This window comes from Bison bison, unplaced genomic scaffold (genome assembly GCF_000754665.1).
Source record: "Bison bison bison isolate TAMUID 2011002044 unplaced genomic scaffold, Bison_UMD1.0 scf7180017864324, whole genome shotgun sequence".
Taxonomy (NCBI): domain Eukaryota; kingdom Metazoa; phylum Chordata; class Mammalia; order Artiodactyla; family Bovidae; genus Bison; species Bison bison.
This window is the reverse complement of record NW_011494896.1, coordinates 11,865,192-11,890,416: the sequence shown is the minus strand read 5'-3', so window position 1 is coordinate 11,890,416 and position 25,225 is coordinate 11,865,192. Positions and strand designations below refer to the sequence as shown.

General features: G+C 38.4%; 1 protein-coding gene across 1 annotated transcript in view; it reads right to left on the bottom strand.

Moving 5' to 3' along the window:
- The window catches only part of LOC104998190 (glycerophosphodiester phosphodiesterase domain-containing protein 4-like), a 111,171-nt gene that overhangs the window by 40,274 nt on the left and 45,672 nt on the right, over positions 1 to 25,225 (bottom strand). Inside the window, exons 9-11 of the mRNA XM_010853256.1 lie at positions 22,266 to 22,422; positions 6,169 to 6,390; positions 4,995 to 5,149 (exon numbers count right to left, since the gene is read on the bottom strand). Of these exons, the coding sequence (XP_010851558.1) occupies positions 4,995 to 5,149; positions 6,169 to 6,390; positions 22,266 to 22,422 (534 nt within the window). The remainder of the gene's footprint in view (positions 1 to 4,994; positions 5,150 to 6,168; positions 6,391 to 22,265; positions 22,423 to 25,225) is intronic.

Below are 25,225 nucleotides of genomic sequence, written 5' to 3'. Positions count from 1 at the left end.
AAATGTATTTTTTAAATGTTTAAAATATAAGAAGCCAACAACCACTATAATAACCATAACAATAAACAGAGCTAAAGTGAGAAATAACACAAATCAGCAACCAGAGTGAGAGATATCAATACCCCTCTCTCCATAATTGACAGACAAGGCATTTGGAGCCCTTAATTCTCTGGTGAGGCAGACTGCTCACAGAAGTAAGAAGGCAGGTGACAATGGTCTAATCTTGTCGATATGATAGCTACTTCTTTTCTAAATAGAATAATATTTACTGTGAGAGAGGCCTTATGCATAGAATATTTTTTAAAAAGGATTTCCTAGTTGAATGTTTATTATATATTTTGTAAGTAATTATAGAATGTGGATTTATGAGGCATGGTTCCCTGGAGAAGGTCACATAAACTACATATCTCTTTGGGAATATTAAATGCAGATGTTCTGTAATGCAAATGCTTCCCTATAAGTGAAACAGCTCTGCAAAAACTCACTTGGAGCTCTTATCTATTACTGTAGGCCATAGAGTATGAATCCAATAAAGGAAAAAGCCTGCAAAGCTGAAATCAATGACTGACCTTTCCTTGCTTTCTCTAAACCTCTTGATTATTGCACCTTTGAAATTAATAATAAAGCTTCATAGTAGGTAAGTTCTATGCTGTGTGGGAGTTTGATCTGCAACAAACAAAGCATTAGAAAAAGAAGGGGAAAATACAGTATAAAATGTTTAAAAAGACTGTCAACCGAATTAAACTGACCAATATTTACAGAATACCACACCCAAGAAATGAACAGAGCTCATCATTTTTAGGTGGACATGGGAAATTCATCAAGACAAATGATTTAGTAGGCAAGGAGACCAGTTAAAGTATTGAAGTCATAGAGACTTGTTCTTTGGTCACAATGAATTTGGAGAAGGAAATGGCAACCCACTCCAGTATTCCTGCCTGGAAAATCCCATGGACAGAGGAGCCTGGCGGGCTACAGTCCATGGGTCACAAAGAGTCAGACATGACTGCATGATTAACACACACATACACACACACACACACACACACACACACAATGAATTTAAGTCAAAAGCAAATAACACTAAGGATAGATGCATTAATACATTTCTAAAAGGCGAGCAATTCATTTCTAAGTAATCTATGAGTCAAGTGGGAAATAAAACACTTTTTAAATATTTTAAATTGGATGTTGTGGAATGTAAGTAATGCTTGTACGGTAATTTATAGCTTTAAACGTTTATTCTAGAAGAGAAAATTTAGAATCAAACGCCTAATTTTCTACCTAAAGAAACTAATACAAGAAGAGCAAAGTAAACCTAAAGGAAATATAAAAAAAGAAAATAAAGATAACAGCAGTCAATGAAATAGGAAAGAAAATTTGCAACAGAATATAGCTAATGAAGCTAAAATTTGGTTTTTTCAAATGGTTAGTACAATTCATAAACCTCTAGCAAGACTGACCAAAAATGGGAAAATAAAAATGTCTAATACTAAAATGTACTGGACCTACAGGTGACAGCTGAACAACATTCTGAATGTACTAAATCCTACTGAATTGTTACTTTAAATTGGTTAATTTTATGGGAATTTCATCTCAACAAATTAGTTTTCAAAATTAAAAATGTTAAAAACATTTAAAATTCCCACATCAGAAATAAGTCAGAGGACATCTTTGTAGGCATATAGTTTTGGTTAAAACAATGTATTTAAAGCATTCTCAGTCAAAATGGCAAGGTCACAATGTCTTGCACTAGTGGTCTGATCAAAATGAACACAGAGACTGCACTGGAAATGTGATTGGAATAAATATTCTGATTTAAACAGTATACGACTAACAAGGTACAACTGCTGAATTTCTTAAAATTCAGTTTCTTGAGGAGAAGTGCTCGGAATAGTCTGGTTCATGAATAATCATGATCCACCCTGTAGTATGCTGCTGCTGCTAAGTCGCTTCAGTCATGTCCGACTCTGTGCGACCCCATAGAGGGCAGCCCACCAGGCTTCCCCGTCCCTGGGATTCTCCTGGCAAGAATACTGGAGTGGGTTGCCATTTCTTTCTCCAATGCATGAAAGTGAAAAGTGAAAGTGAAGTCGCTCAGTCGTGTCCGACTCCTAGCGACCCCATGGACTGCAGCCTACCAGGCTCCTCTGTCCATGGATTTTCCAGGCAAGAGTACTGGAGTGGGGTGCCATTGCCTTCTCCAACCCTGTAGTATAGTTATATTTAAAAAACCCTTATACTCCTCTACTAGAATATAAGGGTTTCCTTACAAAAAGAATCATATCTTGCTTGTGTTGACTTTTCACTAAAACTAGTTAACTGGTCTATATACATATTACTATTTGGGAAATATCTGCTGAGCTAAATTGCTTTTCTTTTTTGATGTTCAAAAACAAGATTCATTATAGACAATTTTTCAAAACAAGTAACTTCCAAAGAGTCATATTAAACCATGTAAAGTTTAGATAGTGAAATAAGTCACTGAGTCATCAGAAATAGCACTATTCAGTTTCAGTATTTCTACTGCTTATGGGTGCTGACTTCAAGTACCTAGCCTTGAGGTTGGCAAGCTTGCCCTACAGCAGCAACAAACAAGTCACAGGTCTCAAAATCTTTCAATAGTGAGATACAGGTTAGTTCAAATAAGATATGGCTTTTATTTTCAATCTAAGTGTGTTCTCAAATTGGACTAATACTCTATCATTTTGCTGGCTATGCAAGAAGTCACATATAGAAACTTGAGTTTTTTGATGCCATTTTTGTGATATGTCTTTGTGCTGAGGGTACACCATTTCTGACTGCCCGACTGGCATGCCACGTGGACAGCTCCTGCTTACCAGTTCCTAAGAGTGAAGATATGCCTGAGTGTTGGGACAGCATTTGCATCTCCTTAAATAATCACAAAATCCTGGGCTGAAGTTGAACATGCACCTGGACACATTCATCTAGCCTATGGTTCTCAATGGGAGCAATAATCATTTTCTCAGATGACATGTGGAAATATCTAGGGCATTTGAGATTGTCACAATGATGCAGTAACATCACTGGATGCTAAATATCCTACAATGTGGAGGAAGAGTCCTGAGCAACACAGAACTGAACACTCTCCAAAGTTAGTAGTGTTTCCTATTGGTCCAACCCACCTTCAACCACAACTAAACAAAAAGAGAAACTTCTCCAAGGACACGCTGCTTATCAGAACCATTCACAGGAATGAACTAATTAGTCAAGACAGGAATAAGGGGTGAGATCCTTCAGAGAGAAACTCTAGAAAATACCCTGTTTGATTATAAAATTTTTGTTATGGGGATAACACTTTGCAGAAACTTGTCTAAGTTGTAAGTGTGGTCATCACTTGTCTGATGGGTAGGCCAGGATTTGAAAACGAGTCTGTGGTCTACCAACCATTTGACACATAATAAAAGCTCAATAAATGGAAGCTATTATAATTAATTTCAACTACTAGTAATCTAAATAATAATTATGAGAAAAAATTTAACTAGAAACATTTCCTATATGAAAATAAGTAAAAGGAGACAGAAATACATATACATATATAATTTTCTAATGTTGAAAGAAAAAAATGACATATTTTTGATCAATTCCCCTATGGTCAAAGAGCCAGGAAAAGTAACACAAGTGCATCTAGCAGCCAAGTTCATGGCTTCAAATACAAAAAGGCACCTATGGGAACTCCTACTAACCCCAAGAGATTTTGGATATACATCTATAACCACAGCATTGGTGATATCTACATCTCTTAACTGATGCCTATGTACACATACATCTGTATCTCCAAGGAAGCTGTGTCTTGGAAGCATTTAGAATTATCTGAAAAATTATTTTAAAATCTAATAGAAAGGGTATAGGGATTAACATGAGCAGTGACTAATAACAGTTGAGTTTGAAAAAGTTACCATTTCATTCCCAGGTGCTTTTAATTCAGAAAATCTGTCCCTAATTATATATTTATAAATATGGTATATAAATGATTTTACTTTATTCTCGTACTAGGATGTTTGAAGTTGTTTTTTCCCTTTTATTTATTTTTTAAAATTTATTTATTTTAATTGGAGGCTAATTACTTTACAATATTGTAACGGTTTTTGCCATACATTGAGATGAATCCACCAAGGGTGAACATGCGTTCCTTATTCTGAACCCCTCCCACCTCCCTCCCATCCCATCCCTCAGGGTCATCCCAGTGCACCAGCCCTGTCTCATGCATCGAACCTGGACTGGCAATCTATTTCACATATGATAATATACATGTTTCAATGCTATTCTCTCAAATCATCCCACCCTTGCCTTCTCCCACAGAGTCCAAAAGTCTGTTCTTTACATCGTGTCTCTCTTGCTGTCTCACATATAGGGTCATCATTACCATCTTTCTAATTACATATGTAGGTGTTAATATACTGTATTGGTGTTTTTCTTTCTGACTTACTTCACTCTGTATAATAGGCTCTGGTCTCATCCACCTCATTAGAACTGATTCAAATGCACTTTTTAATAGTTGAGTGATATTCCATTGTGTATATGTACCACAGCTTTCTTATCCATTCATCTGCCAATTTTATGTTTTTTTGAAATAATGATTTAATTATGCCCTGGGTTATTCCTATAAGAGATCTAGATATCTGCATCACAAAGCCATTTATAAGGTACTGTAATCTATCTAGTAATGGCAGAGGAAATCATCAATTTTTTGAGCTCTGACTTTCATTGATAACATTATACAAAAAGAAAAAGAGCAACAATGATAAGAGACTGGAGCACAAGGATAAGGGGCTGAAGATTGTCCCAGGAAGAGAGCCTATCATTGATAAATGTTTGTTGGCAGAGGATGGGAGGGGCAGGAGGAGGAAAATAGGGGATTCCAAACAGATAACCACACACAGATACCCTGAGGAGGAACCTAAGTACCTTGGCTGGGATGCAGATTTTGTGCAAGTAAGGCAATACATGCAAAAAGAGGTATGATCAGTTACCTCAATCCATTGTAGTACAACCTCTTATAGTCAACATTTATTCTAGTGATATTTTCATCCGCAAGTTCCTGAAGGGTATAAAATGTGCCCACATGCTGAAAACCAGGAGCTTTGCTCTTGATATACCTTCTCTCAGAACCCGGTAACCAAGCAATCTATAAGGAGAAATAGGATGTCTTTCAGTGGATAATCAGCAGTCTAGACACAAATAGTCCCAGGTAGAATGGGAGGAGACCCATTCCAGCATGGGTACATTTTACAGGGAGCAGAGAGATTCCAGCCTTTGGTGAAAGAGTCAACCTGACTTAATATTGTCTAATGAACTTTTTTACAATTTACTTTAAATTGGAAGATAGTTGCTTTAGATTGTTGTGTTGGTTTCTGCCATACAACATTTAATGAACTCCTATAATGAGGCTTTCACCAAGGATGTTCTGGAGCTGAGTTTTCCCAGTTAACATCATGGGACCAAGGGTCCACGGTGATATCATACTAGCCAAAGTGGATGAGGAGCTGGTAGGTGTGGATGAAAAGTCAGACTTATAAACATCTCCTCTGGCTGATGATGCTAAAAATCACCTTTGAGCGGAGTCATATCCTGCTAACAGAGGATGCTATTATGACTCATCTGTAGAAATAGTTCTGTTTGCAAAGATACATACTTGCTTCACTCATAGCATTGTTCCATATTTTGAAATTTTAAGACATTTGGAATGATCAGCTGCCAAAATGCAGCAGTTCTGAGAAACATGATGAACAAATCTCTGCTCAAATAAGAACCAGATGTCCTTTCTATATTACTAATGAAAACCAAATCCTCAAATCCTTAGTTAGTGTTCCATGCCCAGGCCCTTTCTAATTGATGTATGTTGGTGATGGTGAAGATCACATTGTGTAGTAATCATACACTTTCCCTTTTAACATACTGGTGACATTTCATTTGGTTCGGAACAGTAAACAGCCTCAATGTTTTCCCCAATGATGTAAATTTAACTGGGTCATTCTTAGATTGCCACATGTAGTTGTATAAGCAACCAACTCCCATTTCTATAGACAGCAGAATTATTTAAGGATCCCAGGAAAGATCTACAAGGTAGGCCAGGTTCAAATGCTATGCTCTTGAGACAAGCAATCCACCTCCCAAACTCTATCATAAATACTGAGATATACATACCAGATGTTGCTCAATCTTAGAGTCAAGGATCACTCTTACTACAAGGTGGATATACGATAATCTGGAAGGATGTTTTGAAGGAGGAGCATTAAGATCAAATATCACCAATTTTTTTTCCTTCTGTGCAATTGCCAATAAATCAGTTAGTTTAGCAATCCTCTGATTTCTTGCTCTTTCCTTATCATCCTCTGATAAGGGTTTCATACGAAAAAATGGTTTGACCTAAAAATAAGTATATCAGAGAAAACATTGGCTCCTATCAAAAGCATTTTCCAATTCTCCTGCATTTAGCCCCACACCCAGCCCTACCTCCATGTTGATCCATTACCATTCAACCCACCAGGACTTCTGAAATACTGGTCCTGAGATAAGAGTTGCCAAGAAGATAAATTAAATGTAATTTCCATTGGAAGTAATGGTATTTGCAATGATTTATTCCATACCATAGAACCTGTTGTATTTGCACTAAAGGTTCTTCCTATTCTTTTCTAGAGCTCCCTTTTCAAACTTTTTTAAAACTCAAGGTAATACAATTCATTTTTAGTTTCAATGGTCTCCCACATTCTCTCTCACTGTTCTAGTTATGGGCAATGAAAAAAAAAAAAAGAAATACGCTTTAGCTTCAGACTGAATTGGATTCACACCCACCTCTATCATACATCTGCCTCCCTTGCCACATTCACCTGTTACAAACCTGTCCTCTACTTGCACAGCTTAGTTCAAATGCTACCTCCTCATAAAGACATCCTGAAATATTTCTGAACTAAAGAGACTTTGATGGCATTAAACTCCAATGACTAATTTTATGCCTCTTTAATTCTGTTCTCTATACTTACTTATTTGTGTATGTCTTAAACCAAATTCAAATCTTGGCTTCATATGCTTCTTGCTTTCTAACCTTGGTAAAACCATTTATATTCTCAAAGTCTTTATTGTTCAAACTATAAAATGGGAAAGGGGAGGAATAATCTATGTATTTATTATGATTATTTTGATGATTAAATATAGTAAAATATTTTCTGGGTCTAGGAGAATGTACTGTACAATTCACAACAGTCCCCTCGCTTTTTTAAGACACAGCATTTTATCTTACACCTCAGTCCATATATATATATATATATATATATAGTCTATATTAAACTTAGTAGATGGCTACTTTTACCATTATTTGCCAATTTTAGATCACTTGTTGGTAAAGTTGGTGATAGATGGCTATTTTTCAGAAGGAAGCATTAGCTACCTCACATTTTCTCAAGACTAAAGTATTCTTCCTTTGTCTCAACACAACTTAATCTTCATTCTTATTCTCCTGCTGCTGCTGCTAAGTTGCTTCAGTCATGTCCGACTCTGTGCGACCCCATAGACGGCAGCCCACCAGGCTCCCCCGTCCCTGGGATTCTCCAGGCAAGAACACTGGAGTGGGTTGTCATTTCCTTCTCCAACACATAAAAGTGAAAAGTGAAAGTGAAGTCACTCAGTCGTGTCCGATTCTAGCGACCCCATGGACTGCAGCCTACCAGGCTCCTCTGTCCATGGGATTTTCTAGGCAAAAGTACTGGAGTGGGGTGCCATAGCCTTCTCCATCATTCTTACTCTACCCTCTGTATTTCTTCTCGTTCCCATAACACCCTAAGAAAGCTGCCTTTTCTCACTTTTTTCTCAAAAAAGAATCATATTTCATAATACCAACAAGGCATATCATCAGTATTGAATTAAACCATGGTCAATATCTGAGCTGAGTCAATAATTCTTTTCTTAATCCTCATAAATATAGGAATTTGCTTCATAACTCAAGATTTCCTTAGACTCTACCAGTTCTAGACTAAATGATTCACTTAACTGCTAGGCCTTCATGTGGGGAAAACAGTGGAAAAAACTGGACAGGAAAAATCAAAAACAGATTTAAGTAACTCATTTGTGCTTAATTTCTAAAATGCCCCCAAATGGCAAAGGGAATAGGAAATCCATTATACAAGGATATTCATGAAGCCTTTCCCTTAAGGACAACTTGAACAAAAAAAAAATTTAAATAGCAAAAACTATCAAGATTAACAGGAGGGTTTAAAACTAGATTCCAGTAGTTTTAAGTAGTAATATGGGTAATCTAATAGCTTAGGTAAATCAGGCCTCACCTTAAAATACTCAGAAAAATACACTGGAATGGGACAAAGCCAATTTAGACTATCTCTAGCCTATGACTGAACATTTTAAAGGCTCTAGTAAGTAACAAGCTAGAAATAAAGACAAATTCTCCACAAAACACCTTGTTTCTGAAGTAAAAAACAGTATTAAATGGTTCTCAGTTCTCTATATCTGTGCGTAGAGAAATTAAAAGTAGAAGGGCTGCTGGATGATCCAACTTATCAATTTGTTAAGGAACAGGACGATTAGAGTTGTGGCCAGTATGGCAGAGTAGAAAAACCCTCCACTCTCCTTCTCCCACGGACACACCAGGACCTCAACCACTGGCAGAACAAGCATCTATGAGGTCAACCTAAAGACTTGTGGTGGTACAGTGGATAGAAATCCACCTGCCAATGCAGGAGACATGGGTTCGATCCCTAGTCCAGAGAGCCTCCACATGCCATGGAGCAACTAAGACCGTGTGTCACAGCTACTGGAGCCCACGCTCTAGGGCCCACAAGCCACAGCTAAGGAACCCCTGTGCCACAACTACTGAAGCCTGAGTGCTGCAAGTACAGAAGCTTGTGCAACTAGAGCCTGTGCTCAGCAACAAAGGAAGCCACGACAAGGGGAAGCATATATATATACCACAATGTAAAGTAGCTCCCACTCACTGCAACTAGAGAAAGCCAGAGCACAACAAGGAGGATCCAGCACAGCCAAAAATAAATACATTTAAAAAAAAACTAGCAGAGAACATTTCCACAATTACAGATATAAAAAAGGAATCTAGAGACGTTATACAGTTAAGACCCATATGTCAGGGAGGCAATCCACAAAAGGAAGGATAATCACAACTGCAGAATATTCTCCCCAGAATCATGGGGTCTGGGCCCCACATAAGACTCTCCAGTCCAAGGGTCCTCTACTATCGCTCAACAGAAGAATGGATAAAGATAGGATACATATATACAATGGAATATTACTCGGCTGTAAAAAGGAACAAAATTGGATCATTTGTAGAGATGTGGATGTATCTAGATGGTCACAGAGAGTAAAGTCAGTCAGAAAGAGAAAAACAAATATCATATATGAACATTAGTATATATGTGGAATATAAAAATGGTATAGTTATTTTATTTGCAAAACAGAAATAGAGATACAGATACAGAGAACAAATGTTTGAACACCAAGGGGGAAAAGGGGATGTATGGGATGAATTGGAAAGTTGGGATTGACATATACACACTATTGGTACTATGTATAAAATATATAACTAAGGAGAACCTACTGTATAGCTAAGGGAACCCCATTCAGTGCTCTATGGTGACAAATGGGAAGGAAATCCAAATAAGAGGGAATATATGTATATGTATAGCTGATTAACTTTGCTATACAGTAGAAACAATAGGGCAAAGCAACTATACTCTGATAAAAATTAATTATAAAAACACAAACACATGGAAGCTAAACAATATGCTATTGAACAGTCAATGAGTGATCAACAGGTCAGAAAAACAAAATTTTTAAAGTAGCTGGAGACAAATGGAAACCCCGAGATCCAAAAATCTATTGGATGCAGAAAAGGTAATTCTAAGAGGGATGTCTACAGTGATACAAGTCTACCTCAGGTGAAAAAAGAAAATCTGAAAATATGCACCTAAAGGAAAGTACAAAGTGAAAAAACAAAATCCAGTGTTAGTCAACAAAAGATACAATGAAGATCAAAGCAGAAATATGCAAAATGAAGACTAAAACAACTAAAGAATAGATCAATGAGCCTAAGAGCTGGTTCTTTGCAAAGATAAACAAAATTCATAAAACTTTAGCCAGAATAATCAAGAAAAGTGATGAAGGGCCCAAATAAATAAAATAAGAAATGAAAGAGGAGCTACAACTGACACCACAGAAATACATAGGATTGTAAGAAATAACTGCAAATAACCATATGCAAAAAAAATGGACAACCTATAAGAAATAGATAAATTCTTAGGAAGGTACAATCTCTCAAGACTGAATATGGAAGAAATAGAAAGCATGAACAAAACAGTTACTAGTAACGAAACTGATAACCTAAAATTCCCAACAACAATACTCCAGCTCCAGCCAGCCAGTTTAACAGGTGGATTATACCTAATTTTTAGACAAGAGTTAACACCTGTCCTTCTCAAGCTATTCTACAAGCTTGAAGTTTCATTTTTATATGGAATCGAAAAACCAAAACATGCAAACATAACAAAATCAAACAGCATCACAGACGCAGAGAATAAACTTGCCAGAGGGAAGGGAGGATGAATAAAATAGGTGAGATTCAAAGGTACAAACTTCCAGTTATAAAATAAAAATAATAATGAGGTTATAAAGCATAGGGAATATAGTCAATAATATTGTAATAATTTTTATGGTGAGAGGGTAAACAGACTTATTGTGATCATTTTGTAAAGCATAAAAATATCAAATTACTATGTCCTCCATCTGAAGCTAATATAATATTCCAAGTCAACTATACTTCATTTTTTTTTAAAAAGGACAATTATGCAAAATCTTCTCAATGACTCCATTTAGAAGGAAATACTACCACTCAACAGGTAATCCTGAGAAAGTGAAGTGAAGTCACTCAGTTGTGTCCAACTCTTTGCGACCCCATAGACTATAGCCTACCAGGCTCCTCTGTCCATGGGATTTTCCAGGCAATAGTACTGGAGTGGGTTGCCATTTCCTTCTCCAGGGGATATTCCCAACCCAGGGCTCAAACCTGGGTCTCCCGCATTGTAGACAGATGCTTTACAGAGCCATCAGGGAATCCTGAGGAGAACTAGCCAAAAATATAAACAGCAATATCATTTTTTATTGAAACAAGGGCCACTACCTTTACTATTCACCCCACTATGGTAAAAAATCAGATTGCTTAGTGCTTAAAACCGCTCAAATGGTGGGAATTTTTAACAATATTAAGTCCTTTTCCATGAACCAACCTATAACTTTTACTTTGAGACCACTGTCATAACACCTCTTTGTTCTCTGCAGCCCTTTCCTAAAATTTTTATGCTAGGAATCTTCTTTGCAAAAGAATAGCCAGAATAAAAGCACCACAGAAAAAATTAGTATCAGGAGTTACAGAAAATTCTACTGAATATTATTTGGACACTAGTATATTGATTCAAAAAGTAAATAAATGGTCATGGCAGCAGAATTCCTGAGGGGAAAAGAGCAGGAATAATTAGAGTCAAACCTGTAAGAGTTCACATTATCTGTGTTGATAACTTTTGCCTAAAATCTTCCTAGTGATGAATTTAAGGAAGATCTAACCCAACTATAATGCCAGACTTAATACAACAAGGATTAATTATACCCCATATCAGTCCAACCAATATATCTATTTCATTTATTTTTCAAAAAAATTCCCAAACTCAGACAGTTGGAGGATAATAAATTTATTCAATTTCTGTGAGCTATTAACCAGTTTTTTCCAAATGTACTCTCTCTGGTTCTATATTTACTTTCTTTGTGTCCTTATCCTAGCTTATGAAGATCATCAACACTGACTGCCCTGATCAGACCAAAATCAACAAAAAAGTTATGTTACAGGTTTTAATGAAGGGTCATCCTACCGTTTCTTAAGTCTTAAACCAAGATCTTAAGTCTATGCAGTAATCCACATTGAAATTCTAAGACTGAATTTATAATTCTATTCACAAATCTTCTAAGGAGAAATTTAGTTCTATAAAACACAAACAGTTTCTTATCAAGGGTTCAGCAAACTTATGTGTCAAGAGACAAGTGTCAAATATTATTTTCCTTTGTGTGAGACACAGCTCTGTCTCAACTACTGAACTATTACAGTGCAGAAACAGCCTTAGACAATTCATAAGTGAATAAGCATGGCTGTGTTTCAACAAAAATTTATTTACTGACACTAAAAACTTGAGTTTTATGTGAGCTGTACACATCATGAAACATTATTCTTCTGATTTTTTCCAGTGATTTAAAAATTCAAAGACCATACACAGCCCTCAGGCCATGCAGAACAGACACTGGGCTGAATTTAGACAGTAGGCTGCAGTTTGTCAGCTCCTGATCTAGGCCATGGTATAAGGTTGGGTAAAAACTTCATAGAAGGCAATGGCACCCCACTCCAGTACTCTTGCCTGGAGAATCCCATAGACTGAGGAGCCTGGTAGGCTGCAGCCCATGGGGTTGCTGAGGGTCAGACACAACTGAGCGACTTCACTTTCACTTTTCACTTTCATGCATTGGAGAAGGAAATGGCAACCCACTCTAGTGTTCTTGCCTGGAGAATCCCAGGGATGGGGGAGCCTGGTGGGCTGCCGTCTATGGGGTCACACAGAGTCGGACATGACTGAAGTGATTCAGCAGCAGCAGCAGCTTATGGAAAAACCCAAACCAACTTTTGGGCCGATGTTGGCTAAGGAAGAGACATAATGTAATGAGAGATTATGAATCATGAAAAGTTATCAAAAACCAAACAACTAAAGAAAATTAAGATGATTTCTGGGAGCCTCCACCACAGCCTCAGCCACAGGCACTATGGCTTCTGGAGTAACAGTGAATGATGAAGTCACCAAAGTTTTTAATGATGTGAAAGCCTCCTGAAAGTGCACCTTTAAAAAGCAAGATGATTTATGCCAGCTCTAAAGATATCATTAAAAAGAAATTTACATGTATTATTAAACATGAAGTGAAGAAGTTAAGTGAAAGTCGCTGGGTCATGTTTGACTCTTTGTGACCCCATGGACTACACAGTCCATGGGATTCTCCAGGCCAGAATAGTGGAGGGTAGCCTTTCCCTTCTCCAGGGGATCTTCCCAACCCAGGGATCAAACCCAGGTCTCTCACATTGCAGGCAGATTCTTTACCAGCTGAGCCACAAGGGTAAGTAAATGGCTTGCACAGTCTTAACCACTGGACTGCCAGAGAAGTCCCAGCAAGATCTTTTCTGATCCACCTCCTAGAATAACGAAAGTAAACACAAAAATAAACAAAAGGGACCTAATTAAACTTAAATGTTTTGCACAGAAAACAAAAGCACAAACAAAATGAAAAGAAAACCCTCTGAAAAAGAAAATATTTACAAATGAAGCAACCAACATGGTATTTATCTCCAAAATATACAAACAGCTCATGCAGTTCCATATCAAAAGAACAAACAACCCAATCAGAAAATGGGTAGCAGATCTAAACAGACATCTCTCCAAAGACATATGGATTGTTGAAAAGCACATGAAAAGATGCTCGACATCACTAATTAATGGAGAAATGCAAACCAAAACTTGAATGAGGTATCACTTCACACTGGTCAGAATGGCCATCATCAAAAAATGCACAAAACAAAAAATGCTGGAGAGCATGTAGAGAAAAGGGCACCCTCCTAGACTGTTGGTGGGAATGTAAACTGGTACAGCCACTATGGACAATGGAATGGAGGTTCCTTAAAAAATGAAAACAGAGCTACCATATGATCCAGCAATCCCACTCCTGGGCATATATATAGGGAAAAATATGGCCTGAAAGGACACACTCACCCCAGTGTTCATTGCAGCTCTGTGTACAATATTCAGCACACAGAAGCAACCTAAATGTCCCCAAACAGGAACAGATAAAGAAGATGTGGTACATATATACAATGGACTCCTACTCAGCTACAAAATAGAACAAAATAATGCCAGGTGCAGCAGCATAGACAGACCCAGAGACTGTCATACTGGGGGAAGTAAGTCAGACAGAGAAAGATAAATATATGATATTGCTTCACTTCAGTTCAGTTGTCACTCAGTTGTGTCCAACTCTTTGTGACCCCATGAACCACAGCACGCCAGGCCTCCCTGTCCATTACCAACTCCCAGAGTCCACCCAAATCCATGTCCATTGAGTCAATGATGCCATCCAAACATCTCATCCTCTGTCGTCCCCTTCTCCTCCTGCTCTCAATCTTTCTCAGCATCAGGGTCTTTTCAAATGAGACCAGTCTTTGCATCAGGTGGCCAAAGTATTGGAGTTTCAGCTTCAAAATTAGTCCTACCAATAAACACTCAGGACTGATCTCCTTTAGGATGGACTTGTTGGATTTCCTTATATGTGTTAAAAAAAAAAAAAAAGCCTGGAAATGAATTTATCTACAAAACTGAAGTGGAGTTACATATGTGGAAAATAAACTTATGGTTATGGGCTGGGGTGAATAAATTGGAAGATGGGTTGACACATTTTATTTGCTATTTTACAACTCATTTAATGGCAGAATACATAGTCCTTTCATGTGCATTTATAACAATATAACAGGTCATATTCTGAACCATAAAATAAATGAACTTCAATAAATATGAAAACATACAAAGTATGTAATCAGACCAGAACAGCATTAAACTAGAAATCAATAGTGAGATAACTAGAAAATCTGAAAGCATCTGGAAATTTGAAAAGAAAATTTCTAAATAAACCATGGGTCAGGCTTCCCTGGTGGTTCAGCAGTAAAGGATTCACCTGCCAATGCAGGAGATGTAAATTCAATCCCTGGGTTGGGAAGACTCCTGGAGAAGGAAATGGCAATTCACTTCAGTATTCTTGCCTGGGAAATTCCATGGACAGAGGAGCCTGGCAGGCTATTGTCCATGGGTCCCAAAGAGCAGATAGGACTTAGCAACTGAACAATAACAAGAAAGAAAACTTAAGGGAAATTTTAAAATATTTCAAAATAAAAATTAAAATACAACACATCAAAATCCATGATACAGTTAAGGTGGTATTAGAGGTAAATGTATAGTATTAAATGCTTATAATGGAAAGAAAAAATAACTAAAGTAACCTAAAATTGACCCTTTTGCAAACTACATAAAACGTAAAAGCAAACCCAAAGCAAACAAAAGAAAGAAAACAAAAAGTTCTGAGCAGAAATCAACAAAACCTCATACTGTATCTCTAATAAGATCAATACAATCCATAGATCTCTAGGGCAGGGGAGGAGAGACAATTACAAATTATGAAAATCAGGAATGAAAAAATGGAAATATAACCATTGATCCCAAAGTCATTACAAGGATAATAAAAAATCTTATGAATAACTCTATATCCATTCATTCAACCACCTTAGTGATATAGAGCCATTATTCAAAATACACAAACTATCAACAAATACTGAAGAATTTCGGATGGCATAGGCTTTCAGTTTTGGAAATTCTATTCAGTTATTTTTATATCTTACATCTCTCTCATTATGTTATTTTTCTTTAAATCCTTGATAGACTTGCTTGGAATAGCTTTTGAAAACTCCCTTTCTCTTAATTTTATCAGCTTTTTTTTTTTTTCTGGATCTTTATGTGTAGTTTTTCCCTGGCTTTAAGCCACATTTTCAACCTTCTTTGTATGCACAATAATTTTATTACTGGATCTTGTACACTGTAACTGTTACACTGTTAGATGTCTGAGTATTGTTGTCTCTTACAGTTTTTTTTTTTTTTTTTGGTGGTGGTGATTTAGTCACTAAGTTGTATCTGACTCTTGGGACCCCATGAACTGTATCCTGCCAGGTTCCTTTGTCCATGGGATTCTCCAGGCAAGAATACTGGAGTGGGTTGGTATTTCCTTCTACTAGGGATCTTCCCAACCCAGAGGTTGAACATGGGTCTCCTGCAGTGCAGGCAGATTCTTTACCAACTGAGCTACAAGGGAAGTGCTTTTTATTTTTCTTTGGCTGGGGGGGTTATATTATGAACAAATCAATTGGACTTTTTTTTAAGTGGGTCTAAAATAGCCTTTAATTTAGAGCTGGTTTAGGCTTGTTATTATGGTGTGACCTTTCTGGGGTTTTTACTGAAGTTCCCATATGTCCAAAAAAGTCTATCTTCTAATATGGCTAGTTAGAACTTGAGTATCTTCCAGACACATGTGAGCTCTTGTTCAGTCACTCAGTCGTGTCCAACTCTTTGTCACCCCGTAGACTGAAGCACGCCTGGCTTTATTTTCTTGGGCTTCAAAACCACTGTGGACGGTGACTACAGCCATGAAATTAAAAGATGCTTGCACTCTTTCCATTGTTTCCCCATCTGTTTGCCATGAAGTGATGGAACCAGATACCACCATCTTCGTTTTTTGAATGTTGAGTTTTAAGCCAGCTTTTTCACTTTCCTCTTTCACTTTCATCAAGAGGCTCTTCAGTTCCTCTTCGCTCTCTGTCATAAGGGTGGTATCATCTGCTATCTAAGGTTATTGATACTTCCCCCTGCACCCTTGATTCCAGCTTATGATTCATCCAGCCCGGCATTTCACATGATTTTGCATGTAAGTTAAATAAGCAAAGTGACAATATACAGCCTTGATGTACTCTCTTCCCAATTTGGAACCAGCCCATTGTTCCATGGCCGGTTCTAACGGTTGCTTTTTGACCTGAATACAGGTTTCTCAGGAGGCAGGTAAAGTGGTCTGATATTCCTATCTCTTTAAGAATTTTCCACAGTTTGTTTTATTTCACACAAAGGCTTTAGCATAGTTAATGAGGCAGAATTAGATGCTTTTCTGGAATTCTCTAGCTTCTTCTATGATCCAATCAATGTTGGCAATGGATGTGAGCTCTTGATGATGTTGTTGTTGTTGTCGTTCAATCGCCTAGTTGTGTCTGATTCTTTGCAACCTCATGGACTGTGGCACATTAGGACTCCCTATCCCTCACTGTCTCCCAGAGTTTGCCCAAGTTCATGTTCATTGCATCGGTGATGCCATCAGCCATCTCGTCCTCTGACGCCCTCTTCTCCTTCTGCCCTCGATCTTTCCCAATATCAGGGACTTTTCCAGTGAGTCATCTATTCACATCAGATGACCAATATACTGGAGCTTCAGCTTCAGCATCAGTCATTCCAGTGAATATTCAGGGTAGATCTCCCTTAAGATCGACTGGTTTGATCTCCTTGCTGGAGTCTTCTCCAGCACCATAGTCCAAAGGCATCAATTCTTTGGTGTTCTGCCTTCTTTACAGTCCAGCTCTCAAAACCATATGTTCTTAGAATGGTTCAAATAAAAGCTCCCTATTAGTACTTTGCCCAGCCTTGTAGAACTTCACCCTATTTCTGTGTCTCATAGATAACAACATACTCAAGCCAGTCTCATGCAGATTTCTAGAGGCCTTTCTCTGGAAAGCTTTCTCACTTTTGAACTTCATCCCTCAAAATTCCAGACACTCTGATCTCCCAAAAATCGAATCTCTTTCTCCTCAAATCCACAAGACAGCTATGCTTTGCTTAGGGTCCTCCTGCTGTAAGACCTGGAAAGTATCCAGGCGAAACACGAGGGCAATTATAAGGCTCTCCTAGTATTCCCTTCTCTCATGGATCACAGTTCTGCACTGATTGCTGTCCAGTATCTGAGAATGACTATTTAAGCTCTTTGGTTTAGTTTTCTAGTTGTTTAAGGCAACAGAATACAACCAGCACCTGCAAATAGTCATGGCTAGTAGAAATGTCCATGCTTCATATATAGCTCAACGTTGTGCATTAAGCCCTCAATATGGGAGGAGTTGTTAAAAAGGGAAATTTTAAATTCCTAGTTAATACTGTGCAGGTAAAATGATAATAGAAATACATTTCAGAGATGGATAATTTTTTTAATGTAATAAAGAATGGATTGGAAGTACCAGGAGAACTGTTCAATGCCCATAATATGATCTCCCTTTTTGGGTGGGTGGGGGTGCTGAGAGGAATGCAGGATCTTAGTTCCTTGACCAGTGACTGAACCTGTGTCCCCAGTATTGGAAGCATGAAGTCTTAACCACTGAACCAAGACATAAGTCACAGCATGTTCTTACACGTAAGGGAAAGAGAAACAGACCAAATCTTTTGAAAACAGTTATGCATTATAGCCTATTAGTAGACTATTGCATTCTCCTTTCTGACACTGCTATTTACTATCATATAATAATCAAATTAATTTTAATTATGTGATTTCTGCTTTATCCCCATGTTCATCTGAAGGTTTTTCCTACATGATACAGAACAGAAATAGGAAAAGTTAACCTCAAAATCATGTTTGAGAGGACCCTCTCTTGTCCACTGATATGCAAGGAAGAAACTCGTGGAAACAGCTTTCCTAGTGTAAGCTGACACTGCCATCTCAATTAGACACCAATCCAACTGATCAGTGGACTGAGTCAGAATTTCCAAGATTAAATTTTAGAGAGGAGCAGATAACTCTGCAGAAGTACATTGATAACCCTAGACATAGTAGGACATTACCTACACCAGATTGAACAAACTGATGAGGGCAATCTAATCGTGCATATTCATCTTTTCTTTTTGGAAATTGTTGGTACTTATTTCTTCTTATTTGGCCACATCATGTGACTTGTGGGATCTTTGTTCCCTAACTAGGGATTGAACCCAGGCCCTCAGCAGTGAAAGTGCTGAGTCCTAACTACTGTACCACCAGGTGGGGATTCCCTGTTAGTACTCTTTTAAACATTCTACTTCCTCATGAGTGTATGAGAAAACCCATTCTCTTTTGCCTTTTCCAATTACACTTGTGCCAAACATTCTTTTATTTAGTAACTTGTTCTCACCACCCCTCTGAATTCAGGTAAAATTTGTTTTTACTGAGCCACTATGTTTCATGGCAATGCAGTCTTTTGCAAAGCTGAAAATATGTACTCCTTTACACTGGGAGTTGGAAATTCCCAGTTGGACACATTGGAAAAATTGATTGTGTCATCAAGGTCATAACTGAAGGATCATATTTGAGAATACATGTCATTCAATCCAAAAGAACAAGCCACCAGTCCCTACTAAGGACACATGCATAATTGGTATTTGGAATCAAAGCCTACAGCTTTCCTAGGCAAACAGTTTGGTATCCCCTGTTGCACTCTATCCCAGCATTACAGTAGGAAGAAAGATCACTGATTACCAGGAACAGGAGAGAGACATTTGCCCACATTTGTAGGTATATGTGTGAAACCTGATTCAAGTGAACTTCTCAAGTCGTAGTAAAAATAAGAATCTGGAACAGTAGAGACTATTTAAAATGAAATTCTAGATTCCCTATACATGCTCTAGACAGAACCTAATTTATTAAGCTTAATAGTTATTTAACACAATCTAAATCAAGATTTGCTGATTATACAACAATAAACCTTATGTGTATTAACTGATCCTTTAAACTGCACTGGATGCAAGTTAATAAGGTTAAATAACAAAAAATCACAATAAGACCCTCCTCTAAATAATCTACAGAGGTTATTTATGAGCACAAGAGGGAACCTAAATTATTCAAAACTCAGAACAAGCATAAGTTCATCGTTGAATCCTCCAGTATCATTGTAGCACACTGTTTAACAAGCACACCTAAAGATCATCTGACTCTTATGGGAATGTACCTTTCTTTGAATTACTGTGTCCAATACTTTGGCCACCTGATGCAAAGAACTGACTCACTGGAAAAGACCCTGATGCTGGGAAAGATTGAAGGCAGGAGGAGAAGAGGACGAGAGAGGATGAGATGGTTGAATGGCATCACCAACTCAATGGACATGACTCTGAGTAAACTCTGGGAGTTGGTGATGGACAGGCAGGCCTGGCATGCTGCAGTTCATGGGGTTGTGAAGAGTCGGACATGACTGAGCAACTGAACTGAACTGAACTGATGTACAATGTAAAATTAGATGTTGACTTCTAGAAAACTGATAGAAGAGGACAGGATTTTTGTCTGGTAGAGATGCAAATGAGTTTTCATAGAGAAGACAACTCTAAAATTAAGTTTTATTGTCAGAGTGTATTAACTGAAATAATACACTAGGCTTGTATCCAACTTAGCAATGCAATTCTTAGCATTTCTTTGTTGCACTGAGAATTTTGCATGTTGGTTTCTCGCTTTTCTATTGACTGAGTTTTGTCATCCTGTTTGTTCCCATATTAATGTGCTAAATAAAACTTGTACCTGGTTCATTATCTTTATGCATGAGATAAATTTCTCAAGTAATTCCTCTGTAATCTTGAGATTTATTCTTTCACAAAAGGATATGAAAATGTTCCACACAAAGGTTGGTTTTACTAAAAAATAGGAACTCAGCTGAGCTTCCAGGGACATCTTCCAGAACTTCAGTATCTATTTTTATTTCATTATAGATCAGATTAGGTATTTAATTTTCACAAGTAATCTCAAGAATAGTAATTATACTGACAAATAATAATCAACTCACCACTACCATCAATCCATAACTATACCCAACCAAAAAGAGCACCCAGAAAAACCTTCACAAACAAAACCAATTTCTTTACTACGAAAAATTATCCAAACATCCAAATCTTTTAAATCATGTGCCAACACCACTTTGATTTCCTGCCTGCACAACATGGGATCAAAGAAAGATCTACCATGAAACCTAAAATTAAAGCCTCCTAGATAATTAGATTTGAAGTCAAGCTTTCAGATACCTTTCAGTAACCAGAATAATCGAAAAACTAAACACTGTAAACTTGCCATCTAAACAAGCTAAAATAAAACTATTAATCCTATAAAATAAACAAAACTTTATAACAACATATCCAATTTCATCAGTTACAATAAGACTTTCACAAAACATACATTACACATCAGATTAATAATTGCCTTTTCATTTGGAATACATGTTTGTTAAAATATTACTTATGGCAAACTAGTGAAAGTGAAAGTCGCTCAGTCATGTCCGACTCTTTGTGAACCATGGTCTATACAGTCCATGGAATTCTCCAGGGGTAGGCTTTCCCTTCTCCAGGAAATCTTCCTAACCCAGGGATTGAACCCAGGTCTCCCACATTGTGGGTGGATTCTTTACCAGCTGAGTTACAAGACAAGAGTTTGCTATATGGCAAACTAAGCCTATATACATTATACATACTAAAGAAGCCTCTTGAGTCTGTATGTTCTATTTATTCATGTATGATGAGATTTATATACAGAGCCTACACACACACAGAAACCTGGAATATCAGATGGATACCACTATTTTACACATGCAAACAGCATTTGTAGGCTATATACTCATATGAGAATAAGTATTCTGAGGTGATACAGTCATTATAAACCAACATTTAGCTGTCCCTTATAGTAATACTTGTTAACAGAATGAATTTGAGGTGGATAATTCTCTCTTTACCTAAGTCTTAACTTGTCACTTTTTTAACATGAAAAAGGATCAAATCAATCTTCAGGATTAACATGTAACATAAATAAAATTCCATTCCACCTAAAACATAAACAAAATTATATGAAGATTTATTTTCCTAATTATACAATTATGTAATAAGAGAGCTATTACCACAGCTGACCCCCAAGTATTGTAGCTCTGTTTTCATAGGTGCTAGCAATATGAATGTCTGCTGTCTGTCCTGCTCAGATATTTGTTGTCAAAATCAAAGACTCAAAATGAGTATATCTGATTGGTAAAACCTAGGTTGCATGGATTCCCTGTAAACATATGATAACCTGGAAAATGTCAGTTGTTTTTTCTTAAACTATCTTGAAAAGACAGGCTTGATTTTTTTACCCACTTTAAAATATTCAGGATAATTCTAAACTGTCTTATTTACACACTGCTATATTCTCCTCATCACGTTTTTCTGATTCTTTTCCCAGTGTATATCCCATCTACTCTGTACCTCTCCTTTTGTCTCTCTCTCCTTGCCTTCACCCTTCCTTTCCTCTTTCTTTCATGAACACACACACACACACACACACACACACACACACACTACATATCTTCTTGCTCCAGTCTACTGTAATATATGAAACAAATCACCATTATTGCCCATGGTTCCCCTCAGCAATAATCTTCTTTCAGATCAAATGATACCTTTGCATGAACTTCTCCAATTCTATCAGGTAGTACCACCTCACAAGGGCATCAAAATTATACTGTACATAGTGTATTTATTTCTAGGACAGTGTGTGACCATGTATAGCAAAGGATTCAGTTTTTTGACCTGGGAAATGCATCTTACCCATGCATCTGAAAACCATTTGCCTGCATTCAGGGTCGTCAGGAAACTCCATCGAAACAAGGAAGGGTGTCTACGGGCAGCATCTGGCAGGACTTCCTTTATATTGGTTGTTCTTCTCAAGTCATAGTCATGCATGAGAAAAGGCACCCCATCAAAACTGTAGGCATGGGGAGAAAAGGAAAATGGAAGAATTGACAGAATACAGTCAACTTGGCAGACAGGGTTCTCAGAAAGCCCATCAAGGTAAGAAGTCTAACTAAGGTTCCTTACTCCCTCCCATATCACAACAAAGGATGAAGTGCCAATAATTTACATGATATCAGTATTTTTCTGCCCTAGGGATCTCTTTGGGGGGTTTGTAAATACCATATTATTTACGGTGAAAGTGTAGCTTCCCTATCCAGGGATTTTTAGAATGAAGAAAAAAGTAATGACCTGACAGTAAGGTGACTAGGATAGTGATGAGTTAAGGCCCTGTGCTCCGTGGGGCCACACGACCAGTTCAGTTCAGTTGCTCAGTCCTGTCCGACTCTAGCAACCCCATGGACTGCAGCATTCCAGGTCTCCCTGTCCATCACAAACTCCTGGAATTAACTCAAACTCATGTCCATCCAGTCGGTGATGCCATCCAACCATCTCATCCTCTGTCGTCCCCTTCTCCTCCCGCCTTCAATCTTTCCCAGCATTGGGGTCTTTTTCAGTGAGTCAGTTCTTCACATCAGGTGACCAAAGTATTAGAGTTTCAGCTTCAGCATCAGTCCTTCCAATGAATAACCAGGACTGATTTTCTTTAGGATGGACTGGTTGGATCTCCTTGCAGTCCAAGGGACTCTAAGAGTCTTCTCCAACACCACAGTTCAAAAGCGTCAATTCTTTGGCACTCAGTTTTCTTTATAGTCCAACTCTCACATCCATAGATGACTAATGGAAAAACCATAGCTTTGACTAGACGGAACTTTGTTGGCAAAATAATATCTCTGCTTTTTAATATGCTCTCTAGGATAGTCATAGCTTTTCTTCCAAGGAGCAAGCATCTTTTAATTTCATGGCTGCAGTCACCATCTCCAGTGATTTTGGAGCCCAAAAAAATAAAGTCTGTCACAGTTTCCATTATTTCCCCATCTATTTTCCATGAAGTGATGGAACCGGATGCTGTGACCCTACTCTTCTGAATGTTGAATTTTTCAGTATTTTCTTTTTTAATATAAATTTATTTATTACAATTGGTAGCTATTACTTTACAATATTATATTGATTTTGCCATACATTGACATGAATTCGCCACAGGTGTACATGTGTTCCCCATCCTGAACATCCCTCCCACTTCCCTCCCCATCCCATCCCTCTGGATCATCCCAGTGCACCAGCCCTGAGTATCCTGTATCATGCATTGAACCTGGACTGGCGATTCATTTCACATATGATAATACACATGTTTCAATGCCATTCTCCCAAATCATCCCACCCTCACTCTCTCCCATAGAGTCCAAAAGACTGTTCTATACATCTGTGTCTATTTTGCTGTCTCACATGCAGGGTTATCATTACCATCTTTTTAAATTTTATATATAAGTGTTATTATACTGTATTGGTGTTTTTCTTTCTGGCTTACTTCACTCTGTATAATAGGCTCCAGTTTCATCCTCATTAGAACTGATTCAAAATGTACTCTTTCTGGGAGGAGCTAAGATGGCAGAGGAGTAGGATGGGGAGAACACTTTCTCCCCCACAAATTCATCAAAAGAACATTTAAACGCTGAGTAAATTCCACAAAACAACTTCTGAATGCCGGCAGAGGACATCAGGCACCCAGAAAAGCAACCCAAGTCTTCGAAAGGAGGTAGGAAAAAATATAAAAGACAAAAAAAGAGACAAAAGAGGGAGGGACGGAGTTCCATCCCAGGAAGGGAGTCTTAAAAAGAGAGAAGTTTCCAAACACCAGGAAACCTTCTCACTGCCGAATCTGTGCCGAGCCTTGGAAGAACAGAGGGCAACATAACAGGGAGGAAAAATAAATAAACAATTAAAACCTGCAGATTGCGAGCCCTACAGTAACTCCCCCAGTGGAGAAGCAGCGCAGACGCCTGGGCACGCCACTAGCAAGCGGGGGCTGGGCAGGGAGGCACGGTGTGGGCTGCATCACTTAGAGTAAGGATCTGGCCTGAATACCCCAAGCGCTACCTGAGCGAAATAATTTGGGCTAGCAAACCAGACTGTGGGATATCTACCACACCAAAAGCCAGCCCTAACCTAAGACACCGCCAGGCCTGCGCACGGAACAAAGGACTGAACAGAGATAGCCGGCTGCAGACCATCCCCCTCCAGTGACAGGCAGCCAGAGCCAGAAGCGGGAAATTGCAGCCCCAGAGAGACATTATCCATAAAACTGTAAGCAGGCTTTTTTGCTAACTAAAACTTCCTGAGGGTCTGGACGGTCAACATCCGCCTAAGAAGGTGCGCTGGTTGTACACCTAGATAACCGAGTGGCAGGGAGGCGATAAGTGGCAGCAATTGCGCTCGCCAAACACCTCATCACCTGAGCTGCTCGGACATAGGAAGGGCACAAAACTCAGGCCCAACCAAGTCTGCGCCTCTGAGGACTACCCGAGTGCCTGAACCTGAGCGGCTTGGACCTGGGAGGTGCAAGGAGCCCAGGGCCGGACACAGATGGTTCCCGGCAGAGCAGCCTAGAGCCTGAGCAGTGTGGGCAGGGAGGCTACATGCACCGTGAACGGGGGCAGACCCAGTGTGGCTGAGGCACTGCGAGCACACGCCAGTGTTATTTGTTTGCAGCGTCCCTCCCTCCCCACAGTGCGACTGAACAAGTGAGCCTAAAGAAAAAAAAAAGGGTCCACCACCGTCCCCTTTGTGTCAGGGCAGAAACCAGACACTGAAGAGACCAAAACAGAAGAAGCAATAACAGAGGGAACCGCCTTGGAGGCTACAGGCAATAGATTAAA